Genomic DNA, 23,804 nt, shown 5'->3' on the forward strand with positions numbered 1-23,804 from the left:
ATGCAGCGAAGATCATATGTACTGTCACTTTGCTTTTTCTCCCGCTCCAGCTCGCATCATCGGAGAGAAGGGGAAGCGGGGGGGTTTAGAATCGGATTGTTTGCTTCTTTTCAGGGTCGATGATTCCGGAACGGGCTGTTGGCTTTCTCTCTTGCTTGTGGTGCCACCACCCGGAGGAGCGGCCATTCGTTCATGTACAAAGGCAAGAAAGTATTCCTGGCTCAGGTGGGTATGTGCAACCACCCAGCTCTCGGATTCTGCGGCTTAGTTAGTGGGTGCAAGGGTGCTGCTGCTTGTCAACTGATCACGAGCACATCGCTACGCTGACCTTTTTGAGACAGACCAGTTGACAGCTCTGCAGAGAGACCCCCGGGGGAGGGGGGGCGAAGGCGGGTGACGCCCCTCCCCGTTCCCCGTTAGCCCACGTGCAGCCTGCTCGAAAGGGCTAACTAGCCCATGCGGGACGTCATTTCAGTCGCCCTTGGAAATCCTCCCTTCTTGTCCTTTGCTCGGAATCGGGAGCGGATTTGTTTCGCCCGTTCGTGAGGGCACGGCATGCATGGTATGGCTAGGCGCCGCGGCGTAAAGGATGCACAAGGGAAGCATTTTATTAGCCAAGCTGCATGTGGGTAGTCCACTGGGACTTGATTTGCTCGGTTCGACCGGGTCTTTGGTGGCAAACCACGCGCGCGTGTGTGTTTAGTTATTCCCAACGGAGCTTCCCTCTTGTCATGTTTGATAGACACCCCGTGTTTATGAAGCCCTTTTTTACAAACTTGATGGACGAAGCTGTCATTATGATGATGTTGTTACCCCTCCGTGGTGTTGGGCGAGGTTGTGGTGGCGCTGGAGCATCAGCCCGGCCCCGTGATGGCGTGCAGGATGCATGAAGGGTACATTGCCGTTTCTCGTCGAGTACGGGAACCCTGGGAAACGTGTGACCTGGGCTCCGCTCATTCGCACAGTCACGGGCACAAAGGCACCTGCCTGGGCTGCAAAGAGACATGCATGTTACCTGTTCATATACTGAGTCAGAGGGCGACTGGAGGTGTGTGTGCATCTGCACCCACCAGCACCAGCAGGAGGGCCGATGGCTCGCTACTTCTGGCGTCAGCTGGTCCTGAGAATTGTCTGGGGATGACGGAGGCAGGTGGCACGCCCAACACACGGTTGTTCTTTCCTCGTGGTGATGAGCTGGAGACGTGTGCGCGTGCGGATTTATGACGACAACGAGGTCAACTTGTGGTCAGACCTCGCCTCCCTTTCCACAATACATGCGACTTGGTTCTTTCTCCTTGGCCAGCATTCTTCTCCATCTTCTTCTTCTTCGACGTACAACTTGCACGACGAGCGAGTTTAGTAATACCCGACATAGAAATCCCCAGCAACAACGAAAGGGACGAGGACCGTGCCTGGCCGACTCGGATTATTGATACGATAGAAACTCGCAGTCCTCTGCAATTCCCCAGACGTTTCTTTTCTAAACGTCAGGTAGATAGCCTTGTGGCGTTTCAACCTCGCCATCTCTTCCCTGCGTTTCTACCACAATCGAAACAACAAATAGACAAGCACCACCACCGCCCGCTCGGGGCTGCCGCCACTGCTGCTGCTTACATTACGAAGCTGACTCACGCCCACCCATCCGACGTCTGTTTCAGCTCACCACCCCAAAAACGGTGCCCCCCGGCTTACAGATATTTATCAATATAACAACTGCTTGCAGCAAAATATCGTTGCCCGTCATCCTGAGCTCTCAGAGATCGGGATACATCGTCACATACGACAAAACAACATCAAAAGAGAACGACGAGACTTTTGATCCCTCTCCACCACAAGCAGAGCACCGCCGGACAGCATAGAGCAAAACACCACCATCAAAGTAGCACAATTTTGCAAAGAACAAGTCCACACACAAAAGATGGCGGCGCAGGAGTACTTCCAGAACCACCCAGCGGCGGCGAGCGCGTACTCAGCACCACCACCGCCGCGGCCGCCGGCGCACGCGGGAGTCCACTTCCAGCAGCAGCAGCCAGAGTATAACAGCGGTGGCAGGAGCGGCAACTACCCCCAGCGATACCACGGCAGTGCCGGGGACACCAGGCTCCTCGCACCAGCTTCTGCGCAACGCCGTCCCCCTCACCGCGACCATCGGCGGGACGATGACTACGACGATTATGACGATGATGATTCTGATGAGAGGGAGTACAGTCACCGCCGACCAAGAGAGCACGGCGGCGGCGGTGTAATATCATCATCCCGCCGCGCTTCGCCGTCGGGCAGGAGAAGCACCGATCGCAGCCGGAGCCGCCGCGGGTACTCAACTGACGATGACGAAGGAGATGAACGCGGCGGCGGGCGCTCTGGTAGCAAGTCGTCTCGTCACCGCCGTCACCGCCACGACGGCGGCAGCGGTAGCCACCGCTCATCTCGGGAAGAGCACGACCGCGGGGGTGGTGGTGGTGGTCTGGGCGCGACGCTCCTCGGCGCCGCGGCCGGGGGAAGCCTGGCCAAGAAGAAGATGGGCACGGGAGGGTTGGGCACCATGGTCGTCAGCGCGCTCGGGGGGTTGATTGCGAACAAGGTCGAGGACAAGATCAAGGACAGGAGGGGCAGCCACGGGTCCAAGGACCAGGACAGGGAGAGGGAGAGGGACAAGGAGAGTCGGAGAAGGCAGCAGCAGCAGCATGACGGCTCGCACCGCCGTGATGAGGATGGATATGACCGGCATGGTGGTCGGCATCATCTTCTTCCCCATCGTGGACATGACGGGCAAAGCAGGAGGAGCAGTCCCAGTGGGGGCCGACATCGCGGACATCGCCATGAGTAAAAGCATCCTTTGGGTATCAGTATCGCAAGGAAGGTACCGGTATTTCCGGACAGCGAGGGGGAAGGATGTGGCTACATACGATTCCGGGAAGGATCGAGAGCATGGCAGCCGCGGGCACTAGGTACTGGCTTGCGGCTTCCTCGCAAGGCGTTCGCCCTGAGCCCGGAAAGGGGAGTGTGTCACCGCAGTCTTTTAAGTCACGAATAAACGAGGGATGACCAGTCCACCAAACTAGACGCACCTCAGGGTTTTGCGGTTTTTCTTTCTTGTCTCGTCATGTGATTCGCATACATGTCTAGAGCAACTTCATTTCTGGAAGGGTGAACAAGATGCCGAACCTCGAGACACGACAATCTCGCGGAGAATAAACTTGACGTGGTTGGACTTGAATCTGTTTAAAAAATCGAACGGCTATGTGCTCAACAAAGCGGACATTTAAGAACTCGTGCGCACACAAAGAAATCTGAATCCTCCTCCCCTGCCTCGTCCTCCTTCCCTGCCACCGGCAGGCAGATGGCGACTCCGATGGAAAATCTTCCCTGCCTCGCACGGTTTCGACTACCGTACTGTATGACATCCCAACCACAAGGAATGCACCACAAAGAGAAGCCTCGCGCCCTCTCCACATCAACTAGTCGGCCACCACCTCAGATCGTTCCCGACTTGCCATAAGCTCTGGCCTTGCGGGTGCGGTACGCGTCGCGGTGCTTGTACCGCTCAAAAGTGCCGAAGCCGTAGACGCCAAAGGCGATGATGGTCCACACGCAGGCAATGTACAGGCCGATGGGCTCGATGAGGATGTTGACGCCGGGGACGACGAACGCGGCGGTGCCGTTCTTGAGCGCGGCGATGGCGTCGTCGACGGCCAGCTGGGCCCGCGCCATGTCGGAGAGCACCACGTCGTTGGCAAAGACGCCGTTGACAAAGATGGCCTCGTTGGAGGTCACCCGGGTGGTGGCCTGCTGGCCGAGACCGTTGGTCGCCGAGAGGGTGACCATGGGTGTGATCCAGGACTCGAGGAGACCCCTGCCATTTTGGTCAAATGTGTTAGCGAGTGCCGTTAATGTTTTAGCCGGAAAAAAGACATTGCTCCTTACTTGTCAACCTTGTCCGCCAGCTTGTTGGCATCAATGGTTCCCGCCAGCATGTATGTCCGGATCAGCATCGGCGCGGCTCCGCTCTGCCGGCGCAGGAGCTTCAGGTCGGTCTCCATGCCGGCACCAGTGTTGGCAGTGTTGGACACAAGCATGACCGAGGCGCCGCTGAAGGCCACCTTGGCAGCCACGTTGGCCGCAGACACGCCCGCAAAATCGCCAGACGCCGTCGAGACCTGGAACAGGCGCATGTCGGCCATGAACTTGCCGCTCCCGGGGGTGGAGTCGAGGCTGAGGAGGTTGTAGCACACAGAGGTGCCGGACGGGTTGGTGGCCGCGGTGATCTGCGAGAGCGCCTTCATGCAGGCGTTTGTCGTGTCCGTCTCCCACTTGGCCATGTCGACGGCGCTGCTGCTGACGACGTTGCTGCTGTTGTTCTGCTGGGTCTGCCTGCGATCGAGCATGGCGGCCTCGGGCAGGACGTCCTCGAGATCGCGGACCTGTGGCGTCTTCATTTGCGGGTCGGCGCTGTCTTCGAACCATTTCGCCTGGGCGAGGGCGACCAGGCTGGAGGTCACGAGTGTCCTGAGGGAAGGCATTGTTGGGCGTATTAAGAGTCGTCGTGTGAGTGCGGACTGGTAAAGATTGTATGGGGTGGTTCCAGATTATTTGATTGATGCCGACCAGCGGTAATTCTGCCTGAGTGCTTCACTGAGTCGTCGAGTTCTGGACGGACTTGACACGTGAGGGTATCGAGAAAATCGGAAGCAGGCAGGCGAAAGACAAAACGAAACGGGGACCGGCCCTTGACGACGACGAGGTTGGCGGACGAGGTGAAGAAGTCGAGTCGCGCCGAGATTACGCTTGGTGGAAGCAGAGAAGGGGCGAGGAATTCAGAAAAGACAGCAAAAGGAGAGCCACAGGGAGAGGTTGCAACGGTAGAGGAGACGAGTGCCGGGGCGAAAGCGCCAGGCGTGGTTCCTGGGAGCAGGGATGCCTGTCTCGATCGTGACAGGGGGGATGGTGAGGCTCAGCAGCTGCATATACAGTATGCCCTCGTGCTGGTGGTGGCCACTGGTCCAGGCCGTACGATGCGGGAGCCATGGTGGTGCGCGGCTAGCCGTGACAAGCTCTGCCGACTGCCTCATCTTGTGTTGCGTGAGGCACGATCATGATTCGATGCCCTCGTGGCAGAGGCCGTGGTGTGCAGCCCAAGGCCAAGCGTGGGTGCCAGGGGCGTGTTGCAGGTCTGTCGCAGGACCAGGGGGGTCTCTCCACTGGAGCGGGACGGCGGCGGGTGGAGAAACCTTGGGAAAAGGTGCAGCCACGACTCTTCCACAGCGCATGCCTGGCCCGCCCCCATGAAACACCAGGGGTCTCGAGTCTCGAGTCGCAAACTGCCTCTTCGCGATACCATCAAATTCGGCTCTTGTGTTGCGTCTGCTACCAGGCTTATATCTCGATGGTGAGATCACCAGCCATTTCGCCTGGCCTGCTGCTTTGCCCGCTGTGAACAAACAATGCCTCCATCGCTTCGACTCTTCGTAGCACATGCCACGTTCTTGACTCTCTGCCACTCGGTAGTATCTGATTCGTTCCGTCGTCATTAATCTGTACTACCTAAACTAATAATACCTCCATGACAATGCAATCATGAACGTCGTGCATGGAAACAACAAAACACAAAGAGCAGACCCTTGGCGAGGAGCCGCGGGTGGGGATATCATAATACCGTCCAACAACCTTGTCAAAAACTCCACAAACGCCTTGCATCGCACTGCACTCCACCTCTTCCGCCACCGTCAGATGCTTAGACATGCTCACTTCCCCTCGATCAACGACTTGAGCCGCTGGTGCAGCTGCGGCGCACTCGTCTTGACCGTGTGCGACACCTTGATGAACGCCAGGTACAGGCCGACCGCCGACCATACGCCGACGATGGTCACAAGTCCAAAGACGAGCTTGGCGTCGACGACACGTCCAACCACGAACCGCCACAGAGCGTCGCCAGTGTGGTGCAGACCGTTCATGGCAGCGGACCTCGTCTCTTCCTGAAGTTGCCTCTGCGCCTCCCTCGTCTCCCGCTCCTCGACCGCGCCCAGCATCTTCCACGCGACCTTGTTGCCAATCTTCTCCCAGGTCGCAGCTCGTGCTTGCGCAAGTCCCGCCTGGCTGAAGTGGCTGCGAAGCTCGGCATTAGTGGCGAGCAGCTGCACCTTGCCAACGAAGTCTGCGAGGTCCTCGGGCGGGGACAAGAAGCCAGTGCGGCCGTGGTCGATGATGTCGCTGGGGCCCCCCTCGTCCCGAGCAATCACGGGCACGCCGCTGGCCATCGCTTCGAGGACGACCAGGCCAAACGTCTCGGTGACGGAGCAGTGGAGGAAGATGTCCGCCGACGCGTAGTGGGCCATGAGGTCCTCGCCGACCTTGAAGCCGGTGAAGATGACCTTGCCCTTGGCCGTCGTGGCCGTGAACATGTCCTTGACCTCCTGCTCCACGACAGGGTTGCGATTGCCACCGACAATCACGAGCTTGAAGGCAAGGCCGCGGCGATCGAGCTCCTCGGCGGCCTGGGCGAGAAAGCCGTAGCCCTTCTCGCCGGCGATTCTGGAGCAGGTGAAGAGGATGATCTCGCCGTTGGGCGCCCACTGTCTGCGGAGGTCCGCACTGCGCTTGCTGGGGTTGAACCCGTCGGTGCTGACTCCGCGACGAAGGACTTCCATCTTGTCGCCATCGATGCCACAGGAACCTTCGAGGTATCGGCGCACAAACTTGCTCGGATAGAAGATGGTCTTGATCGAATCGTGTCGGAACAGGTAGCTCTGAACTTTGCCAAAGACCCAGCTCGCGACAGTGCCCAGCGGCGCAGGGAACAGGATCTCACAGTAACCGGCCAGGTCGGTCTGGAAATTGCACAGGATCGGGATCTGGGATTCTTTAGGGAGCTTGCGGAGCTGCAGCATGACCTGGAAGCCGAGCGAGGCAGGGCTGGCGAGGTAGATCAGGTCGGGAGCCTGCCCGAAAGTGCGGCGGTACAGCTCGGACAAGCGGACAGGGTAGACCACCGACAGTTCTGGGTTGACTGGGAGCGGGTATCCGGTGAGGCGGACCTCCTGCGTGAAGGTGATGGTGCCGGAGCTGGTGCTACTGGTCTCGACTGGGACAAAAGTGTTGACCTGGGTGTGGTTGTGAGGCGCGACGACGGCAACAAGAGCACCCTGCGATCGGAGATGGTTGACGAGCATGAGAGTCGTGCGCGAGACACCGTTGACTGGCCCGAAGGACTCGGTACATAGCAGGATGCGCCGGCCACGGAGGCCAGCGGGAAACTCTTCGAGGTTGGGGGAGGATGGCTCCATGTTTGAGAGGGCTGGCTTCACCTCGTATGACGGGAGCAGTGGTGCTGCCTTTGCGTCCTCGACATGGTCGATCTGCAGCTTGGAGGCGGAGGGTGACGCCGAGTGCTTAAAGTGCGATGCGATGCTGAGGTGTTGATAGTATGTCTGCCACTTGTTTGCGCGTGACGGCGTCACGTCGTGGGAGAGGAGTGGGCTGGTCTCGTGCTTGAGGTCCACGGCCTCGTCAGATGCCGCAGCAGGCCAGGGACTGTGGGAGTCTCGGTAGTGCCGCTTCGCCATGGCAATGATGTTCATGATGACAACCAAGGAAGGCACAATGATGGGCTGTTGCCGCGGGCGGGTGTGGGTGATCTTGTGGTTTGCAAGTGGTCAGGAAGTGGAGGTAAACCTCGATTTACAGCCACTCGAGGGCAAGAGGATTGCGAGGAACGACGTCGGCGCGGGTAGGTCGTACGGCCTACCTCTCTACTGATGTGGCCGCATATGTACCACGGGCAAGAAGCCCCTCACCTCACACCCGGGCGAACATGTCTCTTGCGCGCGCCGTGCTGCAAGACAAGGTGAGGCTCTTGCCGGCAGCTTGTCAGAAGTCGAGACACGGACACGGGGAGCATGTCATTGGCGAGCGAGGCTCGAGAGAGAGAGGGAAAGACCCATTCCAGCGGGCTCCTCGGTGCCTCCATCTTTCACAATTGCCCCTCCCTCATGTCATGGATGTGTGCGCCACTGCTGCTTCCAGATTGGGTAACATGGAGGATCGACAAAGGCCTGGCGATTCAATGTTGTCCATCAGGTGCCCTGCGTTTGGGTACATGGAGGTGGGGGCAGCTGCCCGCCGGTACTTCTTAGTCGCGATCGGATCTGGAAGGGCGCTCGGTGCGTAGGCACGGCGGGGTCGAGTCGTCGCATGCAACCGCCGCCGGCGGGAAGGATCACGGACGCTTGCAGGCGAAAGGTCGAGTCAACCTAAAGTGAGGCTTGTTCTGGAAGTCGTCGAGATATCCAACACCTGCAGCGGCCCAATCAGGTCTCCGTATCAGCGCACACGGTTATCTTTGTGCGCGCCAATGAGCGCCTGCAGATCGATCACGTCCCGCCAGCAGAGGCCTTGGTAGGCTGTCATTGGTGCACTATTCAGACTACTAGCTCTAGATCCCCAAGCATCCATCGGAGCATGCACACCTGACTTGAGCCCTGCATTTGCCCATGACCCTGAATGTGAGGTGGAAGACAAGTGAGAACTACCCTGAGGGTCGCATGGGAGCCGAGTCACTGTCTTCTCCCAGTATGCCTGATCATGCTTCCTTTGTGCCTGTTGTCATTTCACATACCCCCACGGTGGACGAACAGGGGCGAGGAGGGGTCACCTGCCACTATCACCACTCGTTCGCATGCTTCATCATGGAGGGGTGCCTTTCCGACTTTGTGTGACTCGAGCGCCTTATCGGGTAATTGCGGGACGATATGGTGCCCTCCTACCATCTTGGCTGCTATCCTCGCGCACGCAGCTGAGGCGACAGCCAGATACCGCTGGGGCTTGTGACTGGACAGTCAGGTTGCTCTTCAAGGTGTTGTGCTGCGCTTCAGTGGCTACGGACTTCCCGCCGTCTGCCCCTCGCGCGGACGCCGGGCAACGCTGATCGGCGTCCTTTGGCTACGCAAGGCAGCGCACTCTCTAGATCTACGCCAGCCTTTTGTATTGCTTGTGATGCAAGGACAGAAAAGTGCTTCGTGCGGCACGCCGCATCCTCAGGGCGGTCAGGTCGTCGATGCATGTGACCTCTTATTCTCCCTCGTCGAAGTGACATTTTGTCTCTGTGCCTACCTCTCCTGCCGCGTGGGTACTGCTGCAGTGTTCCCTGTTACTTGAACATTGAAGAGACGCCAGTGCCAACCCAATCGCTGGCTTTATTTCGTGCTTGTCAGCAGTCTCTGTGCGGGCTGGCCGCCTCATTCGAGAATCGTGTCAGCCTTGCGATGGCTGGTTCTCTGAGGTGTATCCCGCCTTTTGTGCGACCAAGATATTCTCGCTTGAATGCAGGGGTTCCACGATGCGCTACAGCCAGCGAGCGGGCAGTAAGGTCAGTGATATATCACGTCTCTGTAATTGATGACACCGTAGATACCCTGGTTACAGATGGAGCCGGTTAGGCAGGATCACCGCTGGTTGGCTCATTTTTCTGCGGCCCCTCCCAGAGAATGCCGCACCGGAAGGACAGGAAAAGACGCCTAGGGCGGCAGAGACTGGCTTTGCTCGGCCATGGCTAAGTGTGCTTGCATTCGGCTGTGAAGATAGTGAGATCTTGCCGAGAGACGCTTCTATGAGGAGGCTCGTCAGTGAAGTACTCCAGTTGTGGTGCCATAGTTGATGTGCATCTTCGTGGGACGGGTGGCCATAACAGGCTTATCGAAGGCGGAAAGCACATGTCCAGAGACAGAGTGATCTCAGCTCGGCGATTTTACAGCGATATGTAAGGTGTCATGGGATGGTCTAGCTGAGCTAGCGGCGTGCCGGTACGTGGACGATGAGGCCGGCGGGGAGCCAACCCGGAGCCTGCCCCTGCCCGCACTCCCCGGGCCACGAAACCGGAGCCGAGCCAACGCGCAAAGTGGAACCCCGGCACGGAGACGACGGCGATGCCTGCATGCCTCCCTGCTGCATAGCCCGTGGCCGGCAGGCTAGATGTGAAAGGACCGGTCAGAGTGAAGCGGTCAACTCGGGGCTCCTTGCAGAGCCAGGTTCTATGGTGCTTGGCGCATGTACTCATGCTTTGGGACAAAGCTATACCACAGATCTCACGGAGGCTACATGTCCGGGGTTGGTTGCGTCTCGTCATTACAAGCAAACATGAAGACTTGACTATTTCATAGGGACACACGCGACGCCTCGCACCAGACTTGCGGAACCCACGACGGTAGGCACAAAGCTTACGTGAGGCATCGCTCTGCTCTCGAGTTCTGCCACTTGAGCGCAACGCCCCGAGCATGCAGGTACGCTCAGTATGGGAGTGGAGTTTCTCGCGCGAGCAGTGTCCACTAATCCACTCTGGGCATCACCTAACCGTCTCTTGTCCCACGAGGGGAATTCTCGTCCTGCACAGTCAGGGCGTTTGCACAAAATGGAAAAGCCCCGGCGCCGGGACTTAATCTGCGCCCACCAGCATCAGCGGCCCCTGCGACGAGAGCGGGGTCGGAGTTGGAGACTTTGGGTGGGTGCGGAGCGGATGGTGCGGGGGAATGCGCAGCAGCACGTCATGTCGTGGCCCCCTCGTCACGCTGCAACCGGCCCCGGCCATTCAAAAACGCCCGACACGTATGCCTTCTCCCACCTCCAACACCACCATCGTCATCCGTCCATCCGTCGCGAAGCCCGAATCGCCGTGCCGACAAATTGAGTCGAATCGGCTTTTTATTATCTGGGACGAGGATATTGTGTGTATTCGACTTTGATCCGAGATTCCTTTCTTGTTGCTCTTGTGTTCGCTTGGCCTTATTCTGCTCCCTGTCGCCTCTCGTGTCGTTTCCTGTGCCAAAGACGCACATCAGTAGCAAATAGCTCAGCAGCCATGGCGCACAAGAACTATCTCCGCGCAGCCTTGCAATTCACGCACCGCTGGGCGGTACCTGGTCCCTCACAATATGCCAGATTCGCGCCGGCTCTGTCGCGGCACTGCTACGCTGCCCAGCAACAGCGCCGCTGGGACTCGACGACGGGCACGCGCGGCGGCTCCAAGGTGTACGCCTCGGCCGACGAGGCCATCGCCGACATCAAGGATGGCGATGTCCTGCTCAGTGCTGGATTCGGACTGAGCGGTGTTGCCGGTACATTTTTGTTCCTCGTCTGCCTCCTCCATCTAGCAGACATAATTGTGCAAAAGCAGCAAACACTAATCACGAGGACTGCAAAACTCACAGAAACCCTCATCCAAGCCATCCACCGCAAAGGCACAAAGAACCTGACCGCCGTGTCCAACAACGCGGGCGCCGACGGCCGGGGCCTCGCGCTGCTCACCAAGGACCAGCGCCTCGGCCGCATCATCATGTCCTACCTGGGCGCCAACAAGGAGCTAGAGAGGCAGTACCTCACGGGCAAGATCGCCGTCGAGCTGTGCCCGCAGGGCACGCTGGCGGAGCGGCTGCGCGCCGCGGGCGCCGGGATCCCGGCCTTCTTCACGGCCACGGGCGGGCGCACGTTCATCGAGACGGGCGAGATCCCGTACCGGTTCACGCCCGAAGCGGTGCTGGAAAAGGGCAGGCCGCGCGAGACGAGGGTGTTTGGTGGCAAGTCGTACATCATGGAGGAGGCGCTGCATGGAGACGTTGCGATCCTCAGGGCGTGGAAGGTGGATGAGGCGGGCAACTGTGTTTTTAAGTGAGTTGTTTCTTCTCTGGGGCCGTCGTAACTTCCTCAAAATGCTTGATTGACTGTACCTTTGGCAAGGAAAGAATGCTGACCACTAACCGATCCTGCAGATACTCAACAAAGACATATGCCGGTGTCATGGCCAAGGCGGCGCGCATCGCCATCGTCGAGGCCGAAAACATTGTCCCTGTGGGTTCGCTAGATCCCGACCAGATTGATCTGCCGGGCATTTTCATCGACCGGATCGTGCCGGCCACGGCGCCCAAGGCGATCGAGAATCTGAAGCTCGCGAAGCCCGAGGAGGATAACGCCCAAGTCTCCACCTCGAAGAGCCAGAACAACAACAACAAGACCCTCCCCGCGCGGGACAGGATCGCCAAGCGGGCCGCCAAGGAGCTCAAGGAGGGATACTACGTGAACCTGGGCGTCGGGATCCCCACGCTGGCCGCGTCGTACGTCCCCGAAGGCACGACGGTATGGCTGCAGTCGGAGAACGGCCTGCTCGGCATGGGCCCGTACCCCGCCTCCAAGGACGACGTCGACCCGGACCTCATCAACGCCGGCAAGGAGACGGTCACGCTGCTCCCCGGAGCGAGCACGTTCGACTCTGCCGAGTCGTTTGGCATGATCCGCGGCGGGCACGTGGACGTGTCCATCCTGGGCGCGTTCCAGGTCTCGGCGTCGGGCGACCTGGCCAACTACATGATCCCGGGAAAGGTGTTCAAGGGCATGGGCGGCGCGATGGATCTCGTGAGCAACCCGGACCAGACCAAGATTGTCGTCGCGACCGAGCACACGGACAAGTACGGCGTGTCCAAGATTGTGCAGGACTGCAAGCTGCCGTTGACGGGCAAGAGCGTCGTCAGCACCATCATCACGGACAAGGCCGTGTTCCAGGTCGACCGGGTCAAGGGCGGGCTGACGCTGACCGAGGTTGCGGCGGGGGTCAGTGTCGAGGATGTGAGGGGCATCACGGATGCCGAGTTTGAGGTTGCAGGGGAGCTGAAGATTTTTTGATTTTTGATATTGGCATAAGGGGAGAAGAGAACCGAGCGATTGGGTTAGGTACCTTTGGCTAAGTGGTCGATGGCGACTGGTGCCTCATTTGAACCGCACTCACGATGTTTTGTAGATACCAGATTTTCTTTTTTTTGCACATACACAAGATGGTTGCTATTGCACACAAGATCTGAGCGTACCGTCTCTCCATTAGCAATAGCGAAATGTCTATTTCAGCGTCTAGGACGATTGTTCGAATGACTTGCTCAGCCACCAGGTTCAACAATGGAGCGCCAGTTGTGGGATGTCTAGACATTCTAGTTACGCTGTAGCTGGCCCTGTGGCACTTTTCCCTTTGCGAAGGTATCTATTTGCCAATATTCAAGCACTGCCGCCGAGATCGGGCTGTGGAATATACTAGATATTTTGGTAGACCATCGACGTGTAGTCCAAAGCGGACATTGAGCGTGGAGCAAGTGTAATATTCCAATATGTATATCTCTATATGTACAACTCGTAGCACGAGATGGCAAGATCAGACGATCTCTCTCGGAGACTGGCCAGCACGACCATTTCATATGCCTGCAAAACATGAATCGCTTTCTCCTTCTTCCTTTTTCTTCTCCTTCCCACTTTGCCCTCTGCCACACTCAAGATTCACACACACTCGCCAGCTCACAACTTACTCCCCATCCCCGGCGCAAACGTGGTGCCGCCGGCAATCGCCTCGACGAGCCGGTCCACGCTCTCGAGCAGCCACACGTTGCCCTCGTCCGTGCTGAGCCACTCGCCACCCTCGACCTCGTCCTCGCCGTCGCTCTTTGCCCCGCCGCACTCTCTCGCGTAGCGCTCGTCGTACGCCTTCCTCAGGCCAAACACGTGGCTGACCACCTGCGGGCCCACGCCCGTCTGCGCGCGCAGGCACGCAATGGCGACCAGGCTGGTCAGCACCCTCCCGACCCTCGCGCCGTCCACCACGCCCGCGGCCCTGCGCTCCTCCGGGGTCTTCAGCACCGCGGGACTCGTCGCCGTGGGGTCGGACAGGAGGTTCGCGTAGTGCGACGCGAGGATGTGCACGGGCAGGTCCGGGTGGCTCGTCGCCAGCTTGTCGATCAGCTTCCGCTCGAAGCCGCGGTACACCGAGTCCCACAGCGCCAGGCCGTCCTGCTGCCGGGCCGCGAGGTTCTGCGGGGTGTAGCTGCGTTTGGGAGTGGTGTTGAGCTCCCCCGTGATGGAGGCCGGGAGGGAGGCGTGGAAGGCGCCCAGGGTGTTTATCGTGCGCGGGATGCCGTTGAAGGAGATGCACTTGAGGCCGACCTCGCGGATCAGCTCGGCGTTCTGGACGGGGGTGCGCGGTGGGGAAGAGGAGGAGGAGGAGGAGTCGTTGGCGAGGTGGAGGATCGAGGTCATGGCCTCGGGGCAGTTCAGGGTCGCCGAGACCGCCGTGGAGACGGTGACCCAGGCGGGCAGGCCGACTTTCCTGTCTGTGGCGTCGCGGGCGAAGCGGGCGAGGGCGGGCTGGACGGCGGGGGAGGCCTTTGTGTAGCCCGGGCGGGCGTGGGAGGCGTTGATGAGCGCCTTGAGGCCCTCGGAGAGCTTGGACATGTTGTTGCCCGAGTTGTGGTGGTGGTGGTGGTGGTGGTGTTGGGCTGAGGCGGTGGAATTGGCAGTGGAATTGGCAGTGGATATTTTGGTGAGGCCGTTGTGGGTGCTTGTGTTGTTGTCTTTGGTATTATCGTGGGGGAGTGAGGTTGAAGAGGTGGACTGCGATGTGGCTGGCGAGAGGGGTTTGGGTGGTTGTGGTTGTGGTAGTGTAGATGCGGCGGTGGTGTTTGTTTTGTTGCCGCAGTCGCAGTGGCAGGTGCAGGTGCCGGCGGTGCTGCTGCTCCGGCTCCGGCGGCGGCGGCGCTTCTCAGTGAGCTTGTGGGCGAGCTTGCTGCTGCCAATGCCCATGTCCACCAGTGGGTGGTGCTCAAGGTAATGCGGTGTTCTAGACTCGACGTGGTTGTAGATACTTTTTGTTGGGACAGCTTGCAATTACCAAGAATGTGGCTGTCTAGACTAGCATCATGACACTGGGGTCCTGCATCTTCTCATCATCAACATTCACGTCTCTCTATCTTGCAGCAGCAGCAGCACGCAGCTATCATAAAGAGCCACCCAGCACGCAACAACTGCCGAGGTTGCATCCAACTTGCGCAGTGAAGAAGCCCCCCCACAAGGGCCTTGGGAAACGGCCGAGCCCCGAGACGCGGAGACTGGCACTGCTCGGCCATTCTTGAACCACCGACGACTCGCAAACATGTCATGCCATGGACACAGTCAGTCGCCAGTGGACACCCACCACCACGCCCAAGCCCCAGAATTGGTATTTTTGGTTCTCATCATATGGCACTTGTTGTAGTCCCGAGAGGACGACGAGCCTTACATCGCCATATTCACATGTCAGCGCACACATGATAGCCAACCGGTATCGACCCATGGGACTTGCTGCTAGGCACCGAGATGTGACTCCTACGTCTCACATGGTGGAGAATCCGTCACTGGTCCGCAGTTGGCAGGATCAGGCATGCAAGAGGGCCTGTTATCCTTACACTGTTTTGTGTCCCATGGTAAATTGTGATGATGCTGAAGACTAGTTGTCGACATGATGACTGAGATTCAGAATGCTTGTCGTCGCTGTCCCCGCCGCTGCTGAGTCTATCCGCCATGGAGGCATAGTCACAAATGAGCACACACGGTAGTTCAGGAATCTAGACAAGGCATTCGCCACTTCGCACGGCAACAAGGACCTCAAAGGTGAGTTGCAGTATAAAGGATAACATCAGATATAGATGATGCTGTTCCCTCAACCTTTTTCATTACGTGGTGTCCCCAGGCGTGAACAAAGCATGCCAACCGAGGAGCTAACCATGCGTTTCCCTTCTCATGCTATGAAATTGACATCGGCAGAGGCAACCTTTCATGTGAATCTCATCACAGCACAAACTTGAACGCCGGGTCCCGGTCATCTCCACAGCCCGCATATGCGTCGTACTTGCCACGCGCCTTGTCGCGGTTCAGCTTGTGGCAATAGAGCACGTTGAGCAGGACCCTTGAATCATCACCACCACCACTGTCAGCCATGTGTGTGCTTGTAATCAGAAAGAAGATGAAGCATGGGGAATAAGCAGAAGACCAAAGGAGTAATTACACGCAATGGGATTGTGAGACTGTGAAGAAGAAGAAGGGCGAGGACCAAATTTATGGTACTTACAAGAACCACCCGGCGCAGAGAAGACCCAGGATGATCGTGTGGCCCTGCTGGTACTGCGGGCTTTGAGACTTTGGGTAGATGAAGACCTGTCGACAGAAGACACGAGGACGTCAGCACTAATTGCGACAGCCTTCAGGGAGCTAGCGCAACGTGGTCCATGAGTGTACCCATAGACACATGCACGCCACCAAGGAACAAGAACCAGAACTCACAGCGACGAAACCTCCACAATTCGCAATCGCCAGCTGCAGCGCGCTCGTCGTGGCCCGCTTGTAGTGGCCCGCGCTGTTGTTGCTCAGCCACGACAGCACAGGCGGCACGCTGCAGTACATGCCCGTCGCCATGAGCATCGTCATGCCGTACTTCACGCGGGGGTCCGTCACGTAGGCGATCCCCGCGTACCCGATGATGGCGATGGGCAAGGTGCACAGCATCAGGATGCCGCGGATGCGGAAGTGGTCGGAGGCAAAGGCCACAAAGACTATGGACAAGGAAAGGGGAGGTCAGTCAACAAGCCGAGCTGGTTGAGATCCATGTGGTATGGTATACGGGTTGGGGTCTTGGGGTCTCGAAGAAAGTGTTGGCTGTAACTTACCGGTCAGGACAGACGCCACGGCGTACGGGATGACAGACCATAATTGTGCCTGGTTGGCAGTGTAACCAAGAGCCTCGATGATGGTGGGTAGCTGGTCAGGCACACCATTGTCAGTGGTCAGTTTTCTTTGAGAGGAAGAGCGGGTTTCATGATGAGGGCTTACGAAGAGGCCGAACGAGTACAGCCCGCTCAGAATGCCAAAGTAGGCCAAGGCACTAAGCCAGGTCTGTGGACTGAGAAGACCGCGCACGACTTCTGACCAGGAGAACTTTTCCCTGTTTCGGGAAAGCAGCAAACTGCATTAGTACGAAACTTCGCTATGAAGCTGCCGGGAGCATGGCAACTTACCTCTCCTGCCCATCATCCCCATGAGTCGTTCCATGGATGCGGTTATACGCGAGAACCCTCTGTTCTGGCGTGAGGAACTTGGCCGTGCTGACGCTGTCAGGGAGGAAAAAGTACGCCCCGATGCCGACAACAACGGTCTTGAGTGTTGTAAGACACATTAGCTACGAGTCAGTCCAACGCCCGCCATGATGCTTGTAGTGTCTCGGCCAGTGGGCAAGAGATCTGGTGAGAGATGCAACTCACGAAAAGACCCTCAATTACAAAGATCCACCGCCACGAGTTAAGACCGCCGCGTGTGCCGATTTCCGCGATACCGCGCGCGAGAAGGCCACCAAATGCACCAGAGAGCGAGGCCGCGGTGTAGAAGATGCCGATACGCAGCGCGAGTTCCTGTCGGGTGTAGATGCCAGACAGGTAGAGCACCTACAAATGGGAATTGAAGAGTTAGCTCAATAGTAGCGCCAAAATCGGAGTGGGGCGAGCCGAAGACGCAAGAGGGTGCAGAGCACAGAGAGCACAAGAAACACCTGACAACGTACCATGCCTGGCAGAAGTCCACCTTCGGTGATGCCCAGCAGCGCCCTGACGGCGGTGAACTGGGCGTAGTTGTTGACGAAGCCGAGACACATTGAGACGATGCCCCCTAAATGCATAAGCACAGGTCAGCTTTCGTCAAACAGGCATAATGCTGTGCGAACAGTGTTCAGATAGATGCGGAAGAATGGGTTTTTTCCCGGACACCTACATGCAGTGGTGATGGCGGGCAGCCATATCGAGGGTGTGACCTTTTTCAAGACCAGGTTGCTAGGGATCTCACTGTGGCAAAGGGAGTCAGCGATTGTTTCGTCCGCGGTGATTCCGTCGTCCTCCGAGTCTGGACTGACCTGGCGATGTACGTCGCGTAAAACACGGCGAGGCCGTTGTTGTACTGGTTCCCCACCATGCCCAGATCGTTCTCGAGATTGTACAGCCTCGCGTTACCAACGTTGGTCCTGTCGAGGAACGAGCAGAGAAACAGCAGGGCGAGGATGGGAAGAATGCTGCAAACATGGAGCACAGGATTAGTCAAACGTGCTCCTGCCATGGTCTGGGTTGGTAAGGGTAACAAGAGGGGAAGGACGTACTGGGTGTCCAGCTTCCACAGCATGGCACGCGTCTCGTGCCGCTCCCTGTCGCTCATGGCCTCGATGACGCCGAGGTCTGTCTTGGAAGCGCTGGCTCCTCCGGCCTCGAACTCGCTGGCGTGTGGCTTGTCCATTGTTGTGCGTGCGCTGCGGGCTTGCTTGATGCGTGTCCAATGAGATGGGGACGAAGCTGCCGACAGGTAGAAGTCTGTTGCGGTGCTTGTGACGACTGTGGGAATGCGCGCCGAGTCTCGAGACGGAGGGGAAGGAAGGCTCAGAGGTAGGCGGCGTGGGGAATGGCAAGGCCAGAGGTCAGACAGAGGTGATGTGTTTTTGTAGGACGGCACAGACGGCCCGAGGGCGTGGACTGGCAGGCCGAGTCTGAAGAGGGGAGATGGCGCTTGAGAAATGGCCGAGAACGCTAACTTTTGGGAGGGCACCACTTGGTTATGATTACCATCCATGTTCCCCCAGGCCGTCCGTCGTCTGTTACCCCAGACCCCAGAGTTGCGCGTGGAGCTCCCCACTCTCAACACGAAAGTGGATGACTACGTACGTACAGACAATCTCAACAGACTAGGTTGCAAGTGCAAAGACACGTTTGATTCACGGCTGCTATCCACTGGGGATTCTACATTCCCTGGGGACGCCTGCTCTTGTTTCTTTCCAAGTGGCCCCAAGGAGGCTTCAGAAATGTGTGCCGTGGTGGGCGTCGTCAATTACGGCAGCCAAGGCGCGCGCCCAGGCTCGCCAAGGTGCCGCACAAGGCTTGTCTGTTGCTTGTTTTTTCCCCTTCCCGCTTCCCCACGGGCGGCCGACGCCCCCTTTTGCCCTTTGCGGGGTGGAACCACCCACCATCCACACCCAAGCTTCCCTCCCATCCCGACTCGTCCGCACGCGCGCTTTGCTCATCCGTCCCCAAGCACTCGGACCTTGATCAATGCCCGATTGGACGCGCAGTCGCAGTAGCGTGGCTGTTCACCTGCAAGAAGGTGTGTGTGCGGTTGCCCATGCCGCTGTGATCTGATTTGACTGGTGCTCTGCTGGGGATGATTGCGACCGAAGGACTGCAGCCAATGCCGGCTTCCAATATTGATCCGATAAAAAAGACAGGAGCTTCTAGAGCTGCAAGGCGGAGATCTGCGCGATGACAGCTTTCGCCTAGTCCCACACACAGCCGCCAGTCCCTGCCGATTCCGACGTCAACTTCCTGCCTTCTGACTTGGGTTGGAAGCTCGGTATCTCCAATAATAGCCAGGCCAAATATTTTCAAGATTCCAGGCTCTGCCCCCGCCCGCTCATGAGAAAACAAGTACCTCGTCTCGCTCTTGTGACTGGAAACAGATTAGGACTGCCACCATCGTGCTCAAGAGCATAGAATGGAAAATGTCATGGTTCTGTCAAGATAAACAGTAGACATCGTCCACTCGTGGGACAGAGTGAGAAGGTTGCTACTCTCAAGCTCCGGGAGATCATCCGAGAGAGTCGAGGCGTTGTAGTAGTTGCCTCTCCCGGCTAGCGCTATCGCGGCTGCTCTGCGCTCCACCGACATGCAAGCATCCTTCCTTGCATCTTTGTAAGAACTGCTGATGGAAGACTCCAACGGCGCCTCTGCGCAAAGGATGATGCTCTTTTCGTTGACAGCGATCAGCGCGCGGTTGCGGGGGGCGGGCCCGATCTAGCCTTGAGGGTACTGCGAGACAGGGTGATTTACCTTTGACGTCAAGAACCAGAACTACGTCAGCGACCCGTGGGATGCCAAGTGGAAGTCCGTCTCCACGATCGGGCTGCGCGACCTGGCGAGGAAGCACCTCGAAGCCCCTCGGCGTGCGGGTCTTGTTTGGCTTCTCCTACGCCGAGGGGGGCCCAACTTCCAGGCCATTGTGGACGGGCTGAACGAGTTCGAAGCCGTGGACCTGGACGGCAACGCGGCCGGCGTGCAGCAGTACTTTGCAAAGACGGGCTTGCCCGGGGAGAAGAGGATCGTGTCCAAGGGCGTCTTCAACACCTGGTGGAACAGCGCCGACATCTTTACGCAGCTCCTGCACGGCGGTCGGGATGCAGGAGTTCGGCAAGGTGTTTGGCTGGACGGTCCAGGCCCGGCCGGGCCAGAGGACGACGGACATGCTGGAGACCGGGGTCGACAGGGTGATTTTTGGGCTTGAAAAGACGGCCTTCTACGACCACGAGTGGACGCGGACTGCTGCGGGCGAGATCGCTCAGTGGGTGGAAAGCAACGGTGTGAGCAGGACGATCGCCGGGATCAGTGACAGTCCCTGGTGATGTGGCCACGTTTGAGCAGCCCGGGATGGGCTGCTGAACGGCGAGACAAAAAGGAGACTAGAGAAAGTGCCCCTGACACCTGAACAGCTATGTATTTCATTCTTCGCTCAGGGCTTTTCCATTACGTTGTGACAGTCGCCGTAGGCGGTCTATTGCCACAGATCTCTCTTCATCTCAGGCAGAGAATGCTAAGTCTGTCTCAATCTCAACTACCTTTCCGGTGCTTTGGGACCATCAAGGGCTACAAGCTCCGACGTTCAGGTTCCTGCTATCACGGATTACGTCCCCGACCACAAGCAGCAAGGCCCTATGCCAGAGAAGACATATCATTTTGCATATGAGCATCGGATCATCTGAAATTGTTTGCATGTCTATATAACGAAGAAGTCTAATGCGCATGCATATACCATGTATGCCCGCAGCGCTCCAGCAATAAAAGCAAATCGCAGGCTATGCAAGATACGAAAACTTTTTCCCACCGTCTTCTTTTTTGGATGCATGTGTGACCGCCGCGTCTATGGGAAACTCGCACAGACGTGCTAAAACCCGCCCCACGGCTTACCAACAACCACACTGCTGCTCATGCCGGTCCCAGAATGGACGACGCCCCCGACGCGAGCTCCTCCATCTCCGTCATCCGCAGCGCCTCCTCGACGTCGTCGACGAACCGGTGCGGCCCACCCACGAGGTCGACGATGCCCGAGCGCTCAAACAGCGTCCACAGCGAGCCCTTGCGCGAGGGGATCCGGCTGAAGAAGACGCGGACGCCGCGCTCGCGGTAGCTGGCCACGATCTCCTGCAGGACCTGCACGGCGGAACCGTCCATCGAGGTCACGCCATGTATGTCAAACACGACGTTGCGGTTGCTAGCCGAGTGCCGGACGGGCGGGAGCGCCGGGTGCACGTTGCCGGAGCCGTACACCTCGAGACGCCGCAGCCGGCTTTTGAGCTGGCCGGTGTTGGCGAACGTGAGGGGCTCGGGGATCTTGACAATCAGGCAGCCCTCGACGAACTCGAGCTGGTCGGGGTGGTCCTCGGCGTTGGCGAAGCGCTGGGTTCCGGGGATACGCCCCAGGATCTGGATGCGCGCGCGGGTGGAGTGCTTGATGACCTGGATCAGGGAAACGCCAATGCCAATGGCGATTCCCAGGTTAAGAGAAAAGAACACCGTAATGAGGATGATGCCAAACATGATCCCAAGCTCGGTCCAGCCCCTGATCTTGAGGAAGAAGTGTATGTCTTCTGGTGCTTCCTCGATCAAGGAGAAGGCGACGACCATGATGAGAGCCGACAGCACAGATTTCTGCATCGTGATTAGACTCAACACTGCACCTGATGACATGCACAAACAGTCAACTTACCGGAAGGTAGTAGAAGGCATCGAGAAGAAACACGATCGCCAAGACAGAGATCAAGCTCAGGAAAATCGAGCTCATTGGGCTCTTGCCTCCAGTGGACCTGTTGACCTTGCTGCGCGCGTAGCCGCCAAACGCGGGGATTGCCATGAAGCATGCGCCAACCAAGTTGGCAGTACCCAGCGCAATCAGCTCGCGATTGGGGCTCAGCTGCATGCCCTCGATGACCTCGCCACCACCCAGGCTCTTTGCTGCGACAGACGACTCGAAGAACCCGAGCATGCCGATCAGGAAAGAAGTGCCCATGGAGCTCCTGATGTGGTGCAAGTGTGCGAGCTGGAAAGGGTTCCGGAAAGCGAAAAGCTGACCATTGGCAGCTTCAACCTTACCTAGCACCTCAACACCCTGGCCCTCCCAATCGAGCTGCCACGCCAGGATTGCTGACAGGACAACGACAATCAAGCGGTCCGGAAAGTAGGCGACGCCGGGGTATCGCGGTTGCAAGCGACGTTTCACCTCTCTGTTAGAACCCTGTTAGCAATGCGGTCAACAAAGACAAGCTCATGCCATTCCTTACCGGAGAACCATCACAATCACGAAGCACACGATGCCGATGATGGCAGACAGCTGATGGGCCTCGGTAAGGTGCGTCGTGAGAAAGACCATCTTGTCCCAGGTCGTCTTGTGGGCAACGTCTTGGTGCGCCTTGGCTGCGGCAGCCAGGCCGAGAGTCGGTGTCATCTGATCAATAAAGATGACGAGGCCGATGGCGGAAATGAAGCCTCGCAGGAACGGCCGGCTGAGAACACTCTCGAGGTATCCCAGCCGAGTCAGCCCCATGATGAAGACTGTCGCGCCTGCCATGCCCACGGCGACTCCGGCGACCTTGGCCTGCAAGACCGCATCCCCATCATCACCCTGTCCTCTATCGATGCTGTCCTTGACGATAGACCCCACGAGGAGGGATCCCGCCGCCTCAGGACCAACCACCATCTGAGGGCAGCTTCCCAGCAGTGCGTATACCAGCGGGTTGAAGACGAAAGCGTAGAGGCCGTTGAGAGCCGGGACATGGGCGAGGTTGTCGGCATACGAGAGGGCCATGGGAAGGTACATGGCGGCGAGCGTGATGGCGGCAGTGAAGTCGCCCTTGAGCCAGGACCAGTTGTACTGACGCATCCAGATGAGGCAGGGGATGTAGTATGAGAGGTACATGTAGTTGGAGTCCTTGATGCCGTGCTGCTCGGCGAAGCTGCTCGTGTTGCGCATGTTGCGACTCTTGAGGCGGTCCGAGAAGACCTTCTTTCGGCCGCCCTTGAGCTGGCCGTCAATCGAGCCGATCGAGGCATCGGAGCCGACCATGGAGCTGTGGTCTTCCGAGTCTGGGTTGCGAATGCTCGGGATCGGGCTCGATGCCCGCGGGGAGAAGGTGCCGTGGTTGCAGTCGCCATCGTGTGCGCGCTCGTTGTGCAGCAGGGACGTGGTCTCTGTGTGCTCTTCGAGGACACCATCAAGCCCGTTGGTCCGGGAGCTGGGTCCGGGCCGGTCGTCGTCGCTGTGGTGGCTGTTGGGAGAGCTCGAGAGGGTATGACTCTGCCGCAAGGTGCTGGGCGTTGTCGGCGCGTGGTCGTGGCCTTGCGGCCGAGGTCCAGACGTGGGATTGGGGCTCGGAGAGGCCATTGCGACTTAACGTTGTCGCACGAGGGGCATACAGCTGGCGGTGTGCCGTTGCCGTTGCCGTCGCCGTCGTCGTCGTCGTCGTCGTCGAGAGCAGCACGCGAGGCGCGTGGCAGCGCACCGAGTGAAGGCTTGTGTCGGGGATTTGCGAGCTTGTGTCGGGGATTTGCGAGCTTCCGGGGGGCAGATTCGGTTGCGCACTGGAAGCCGGTGCTGGGCGTTTCTCGGCGGGCACTGGCTGTGTCGTGTCGTGGCACTGCCGGGCCGGGCGTGCTCGTGCAAAAGACGGTGAGACTGACGAATGGCGACGAACAGAATGATCGGCCGCGGGGCGGGTGAGACTGAGGAGGCGGCATTTGGCCGAGCTGCATTTTCTGGGGCGGGATGACGGCCGGCGTCGGTCATGCGCTGCAGGGCCGTGCCTGCCCCGGAAGGCACTTTCCGCCAACCACCAGACCATTCTACCAATGCAGGGCGCGCGTCCAGGGGCGTGGCTATGGCCCCACACACACCCACAGATGATACAC

The 23,804-nt window shown here is 58.5% G+C and overlaps 10 protein-coding genes across 10 annotated transcripts; 5 read left to right on the forward strand and 5 right to left on the reverse strand.

The window, feature by feature from the left end:
• Window positions 1-1,166: 1,166 nt before the first annotated feature.
• B0I36DRAFT_319318 (uncharacterized protein) lies at window positions 1,167-1,571 on the forward strand. Its single transcript, XM_046153395.1, has one exon. It carries the CDS (start codon window positions 1,221-1,223, stop codon window positions 1,431-1,433), a length of 213 nt encoding a protein of 70 aa, XP_046015989.1. The 5' UTR covers window positions 1,167-1,220; the 3' UTR covers window positions 1,434-1,571.
• A 12-nt stretch (window positions 1,572-1,583) lies between these two features.
• B0I36DRAFT_97725 (uncharacterized protein) lies at window positions 1,584-3,150 on the forward strand. Its single transcript, XM_046163682.1, has one exon. It carries the CDS (start codon window positions 1,919-1,921, stop codon window positions 2,825-2,827), a length of 909 nt encoding a protein of 302 aa, XP_046015990.1. The 5' UTR covers window positions 1,584-1,918; the 3' UTR covers window positions 2,828-3,150.
• A 324-nt stretch (window positions 3,151-3,474) lies between these two features.
• Window positions 3,475-4,385, reverse strand: B0I36DRAFT_238830 (uncharacterized protein; the record flags this gene model as incomplete). Its single annotated transcript, XM_046149644.1, has 2 exons — window positions 3,475-3,853; window positions 3,925-4,385. The coding sequence occupies 2 exons, from the start codon at window positions 4,383-4,385 to the stop codon at window positions 3,475-3,477; spliced, it is 840 nt and encodes a 279-aa protein (XP_046015991.1).
• Window positions 4,386-5,359: 974 nt separating this feature from the next.
• Window positions 5,360-7,526, reverse strand: B0I36DRAFT_319320 (uncharacterized protein). The gene has a single exon (XM_046153396.1). It carries the CDS (start codon window positions 7,278-7,280, stop codon window positions 5,742-5,744), a length of 1,539 nt encoding a protein of 512 aa, XP_046015992.1. The 5' UTR covers window positions 7,281-7,526; the 3' UTR covers window positions 5,360-5,741.
• Window positions 7,527-9,150, forward strand: B0I36DRAFT_429911 (uncharacterized protein; the record flags this gene model as incomplete). Its single annotated transcript, XM_046162513.1, has 3 exons — window positions 7,527-8,024; window positions 8,427-8,514; window positions 8,832-9,150. Exons 1-3 carry the CDS (start codon window positions 7,808-7,810, stop codon window positions 9,148-9,150), a joined length of 624 nt encoding a protein of 207 aa, XP_046015993.1. The 5' UTR covers window positions 7,527-7,807.
• Window positions 9,151-11,151: 2,001 nt separating this feature from the next.
• Window positions 11,152-12,883, forward strand: B0I36DRAFT_319322 (uncharacterized protein). The gene is made up of 2 exons (XM_046153397.1): window positions 11,152-11,652; window positions 11,754-12,883. The coding sequence occupies exons 1-2, from the start codon at window positions 11,321-11,323 to the stop codon at window positions 12,658-12,660; spliced, it is 1,239 nt and encodes a 412-aa protein (XP_046015994.1). The 5' UTR covers window positions 11,152-11,320; the 3' UTR covers window positions 12,661-12,883.
• A 225-nt stretch (window positions 12,884-13,108) lies between these two features.
• B0I36DRAFT_265304 (mitochondrial protein) lies at window positions 13,109-14,442 on the reverse strand. Its single transcript, XM_046151196.1, has one exon. It carries the CDS (start codon window positions 14,245-14,247, stop codon window positions 13,318-13,320), a length of 930 nt encoding a protein of 309 aa, XP_046015995.1. The 5' UTR covers window positions 14,248-14,442; the 3' UTR covers window positions 13,109-13,317.
• Window positions 14,443-15,618: 1,176 nt separating this feature from the next.
• B0I36DRAFT_238088 (major facilitator superfamily transporter) lies at window positions 15,619-18,021 on the reverse strand (the record flags this gene model as incomplete). The annotated part of the gene is made up of 11 exons (XM_046149582.1): window positions 15,619-15,736; window positions 15,899-15,984; window positions 16,111-16,379; window positions 16,494-16,584; window positions 16,657-16,768; window positions 16,842-16,978; window positions 17,085-17,264; window positions 17,381-17,484; window positions 17,587-17,657; window positions 17,726-17,881; window positions 17,966-18,021. 11 exons carry the CDS (start codon window positions 18,019-18,021, stop codon window positions 15,619-15,621), a joined length of 1,380 nt encoding a protein of 459 aa, XP_046015996.1.
• A 406-nt stretch (window positions 18,022-18,427) lies between these two features.
• Window positions 18,428-20,359, forward strand: B0I36DRAFT_382520 (uncharacterized protein; the record flags this gene model as incomplete). The annotated part of the gene is made up of 3 exons (XM_046160917.1): window positions 18,428-18,517; window positions 19,693-20,031; window positions 20,099-20,359. The coding sequence occupies 3 exons, from the start codon at window positions 18,428-18,430 to the stop codon at window positions 20,246-20,248; spliced, it is 579 nt and encodes a 192-aa protein (XP_046015997.1). The 3' UTR covers window positions 20,249-20,359.
• Window positions 20,360-20,577: 218 nt separating this feature from the next.
• B0I36DRAFT_319327 (sulfate transporter family-domain-containing protein) lies at window positions 20,578-23,453 on the reverse strand. Its single transcript, XM_046153398.1, has 3 exons — window positions 22,181-23,453; window positions 21,610-22,123; window positions 20,578-21,551 (listed from the first exon to the last, which is right to left on the reverse strand). Exons 1-3 carry the CDS (start codon window positions 23,278-23,280, stop codon window positions 20,829-20,831), a joined length of 2,337 nt encoding a protein of 778 aa, XP_046015998.1. The 5' UTR covers window positions 23,281-23,453; the 3' UTR covers window positions 20,578-20,828.
• Window positions 23,454-23,804: the final 351 nt, after the last annotated feature.

This window comes from Microdochium trichocladiopsis (genome assembly GCF_020744255.1).
Source record: "Microdochium trichocladiopsis strain MPI-CAGE-CH-0230 chromosome Unknown B0I36scaffold_3, whole genome shotgun sequence".
NCBI lineage: Eukaryota > Fungi > Ascomycota > Sordariomycetes > Xylariales > Microdochiaceae > Microdochium > Microdochium trichocladiopsis.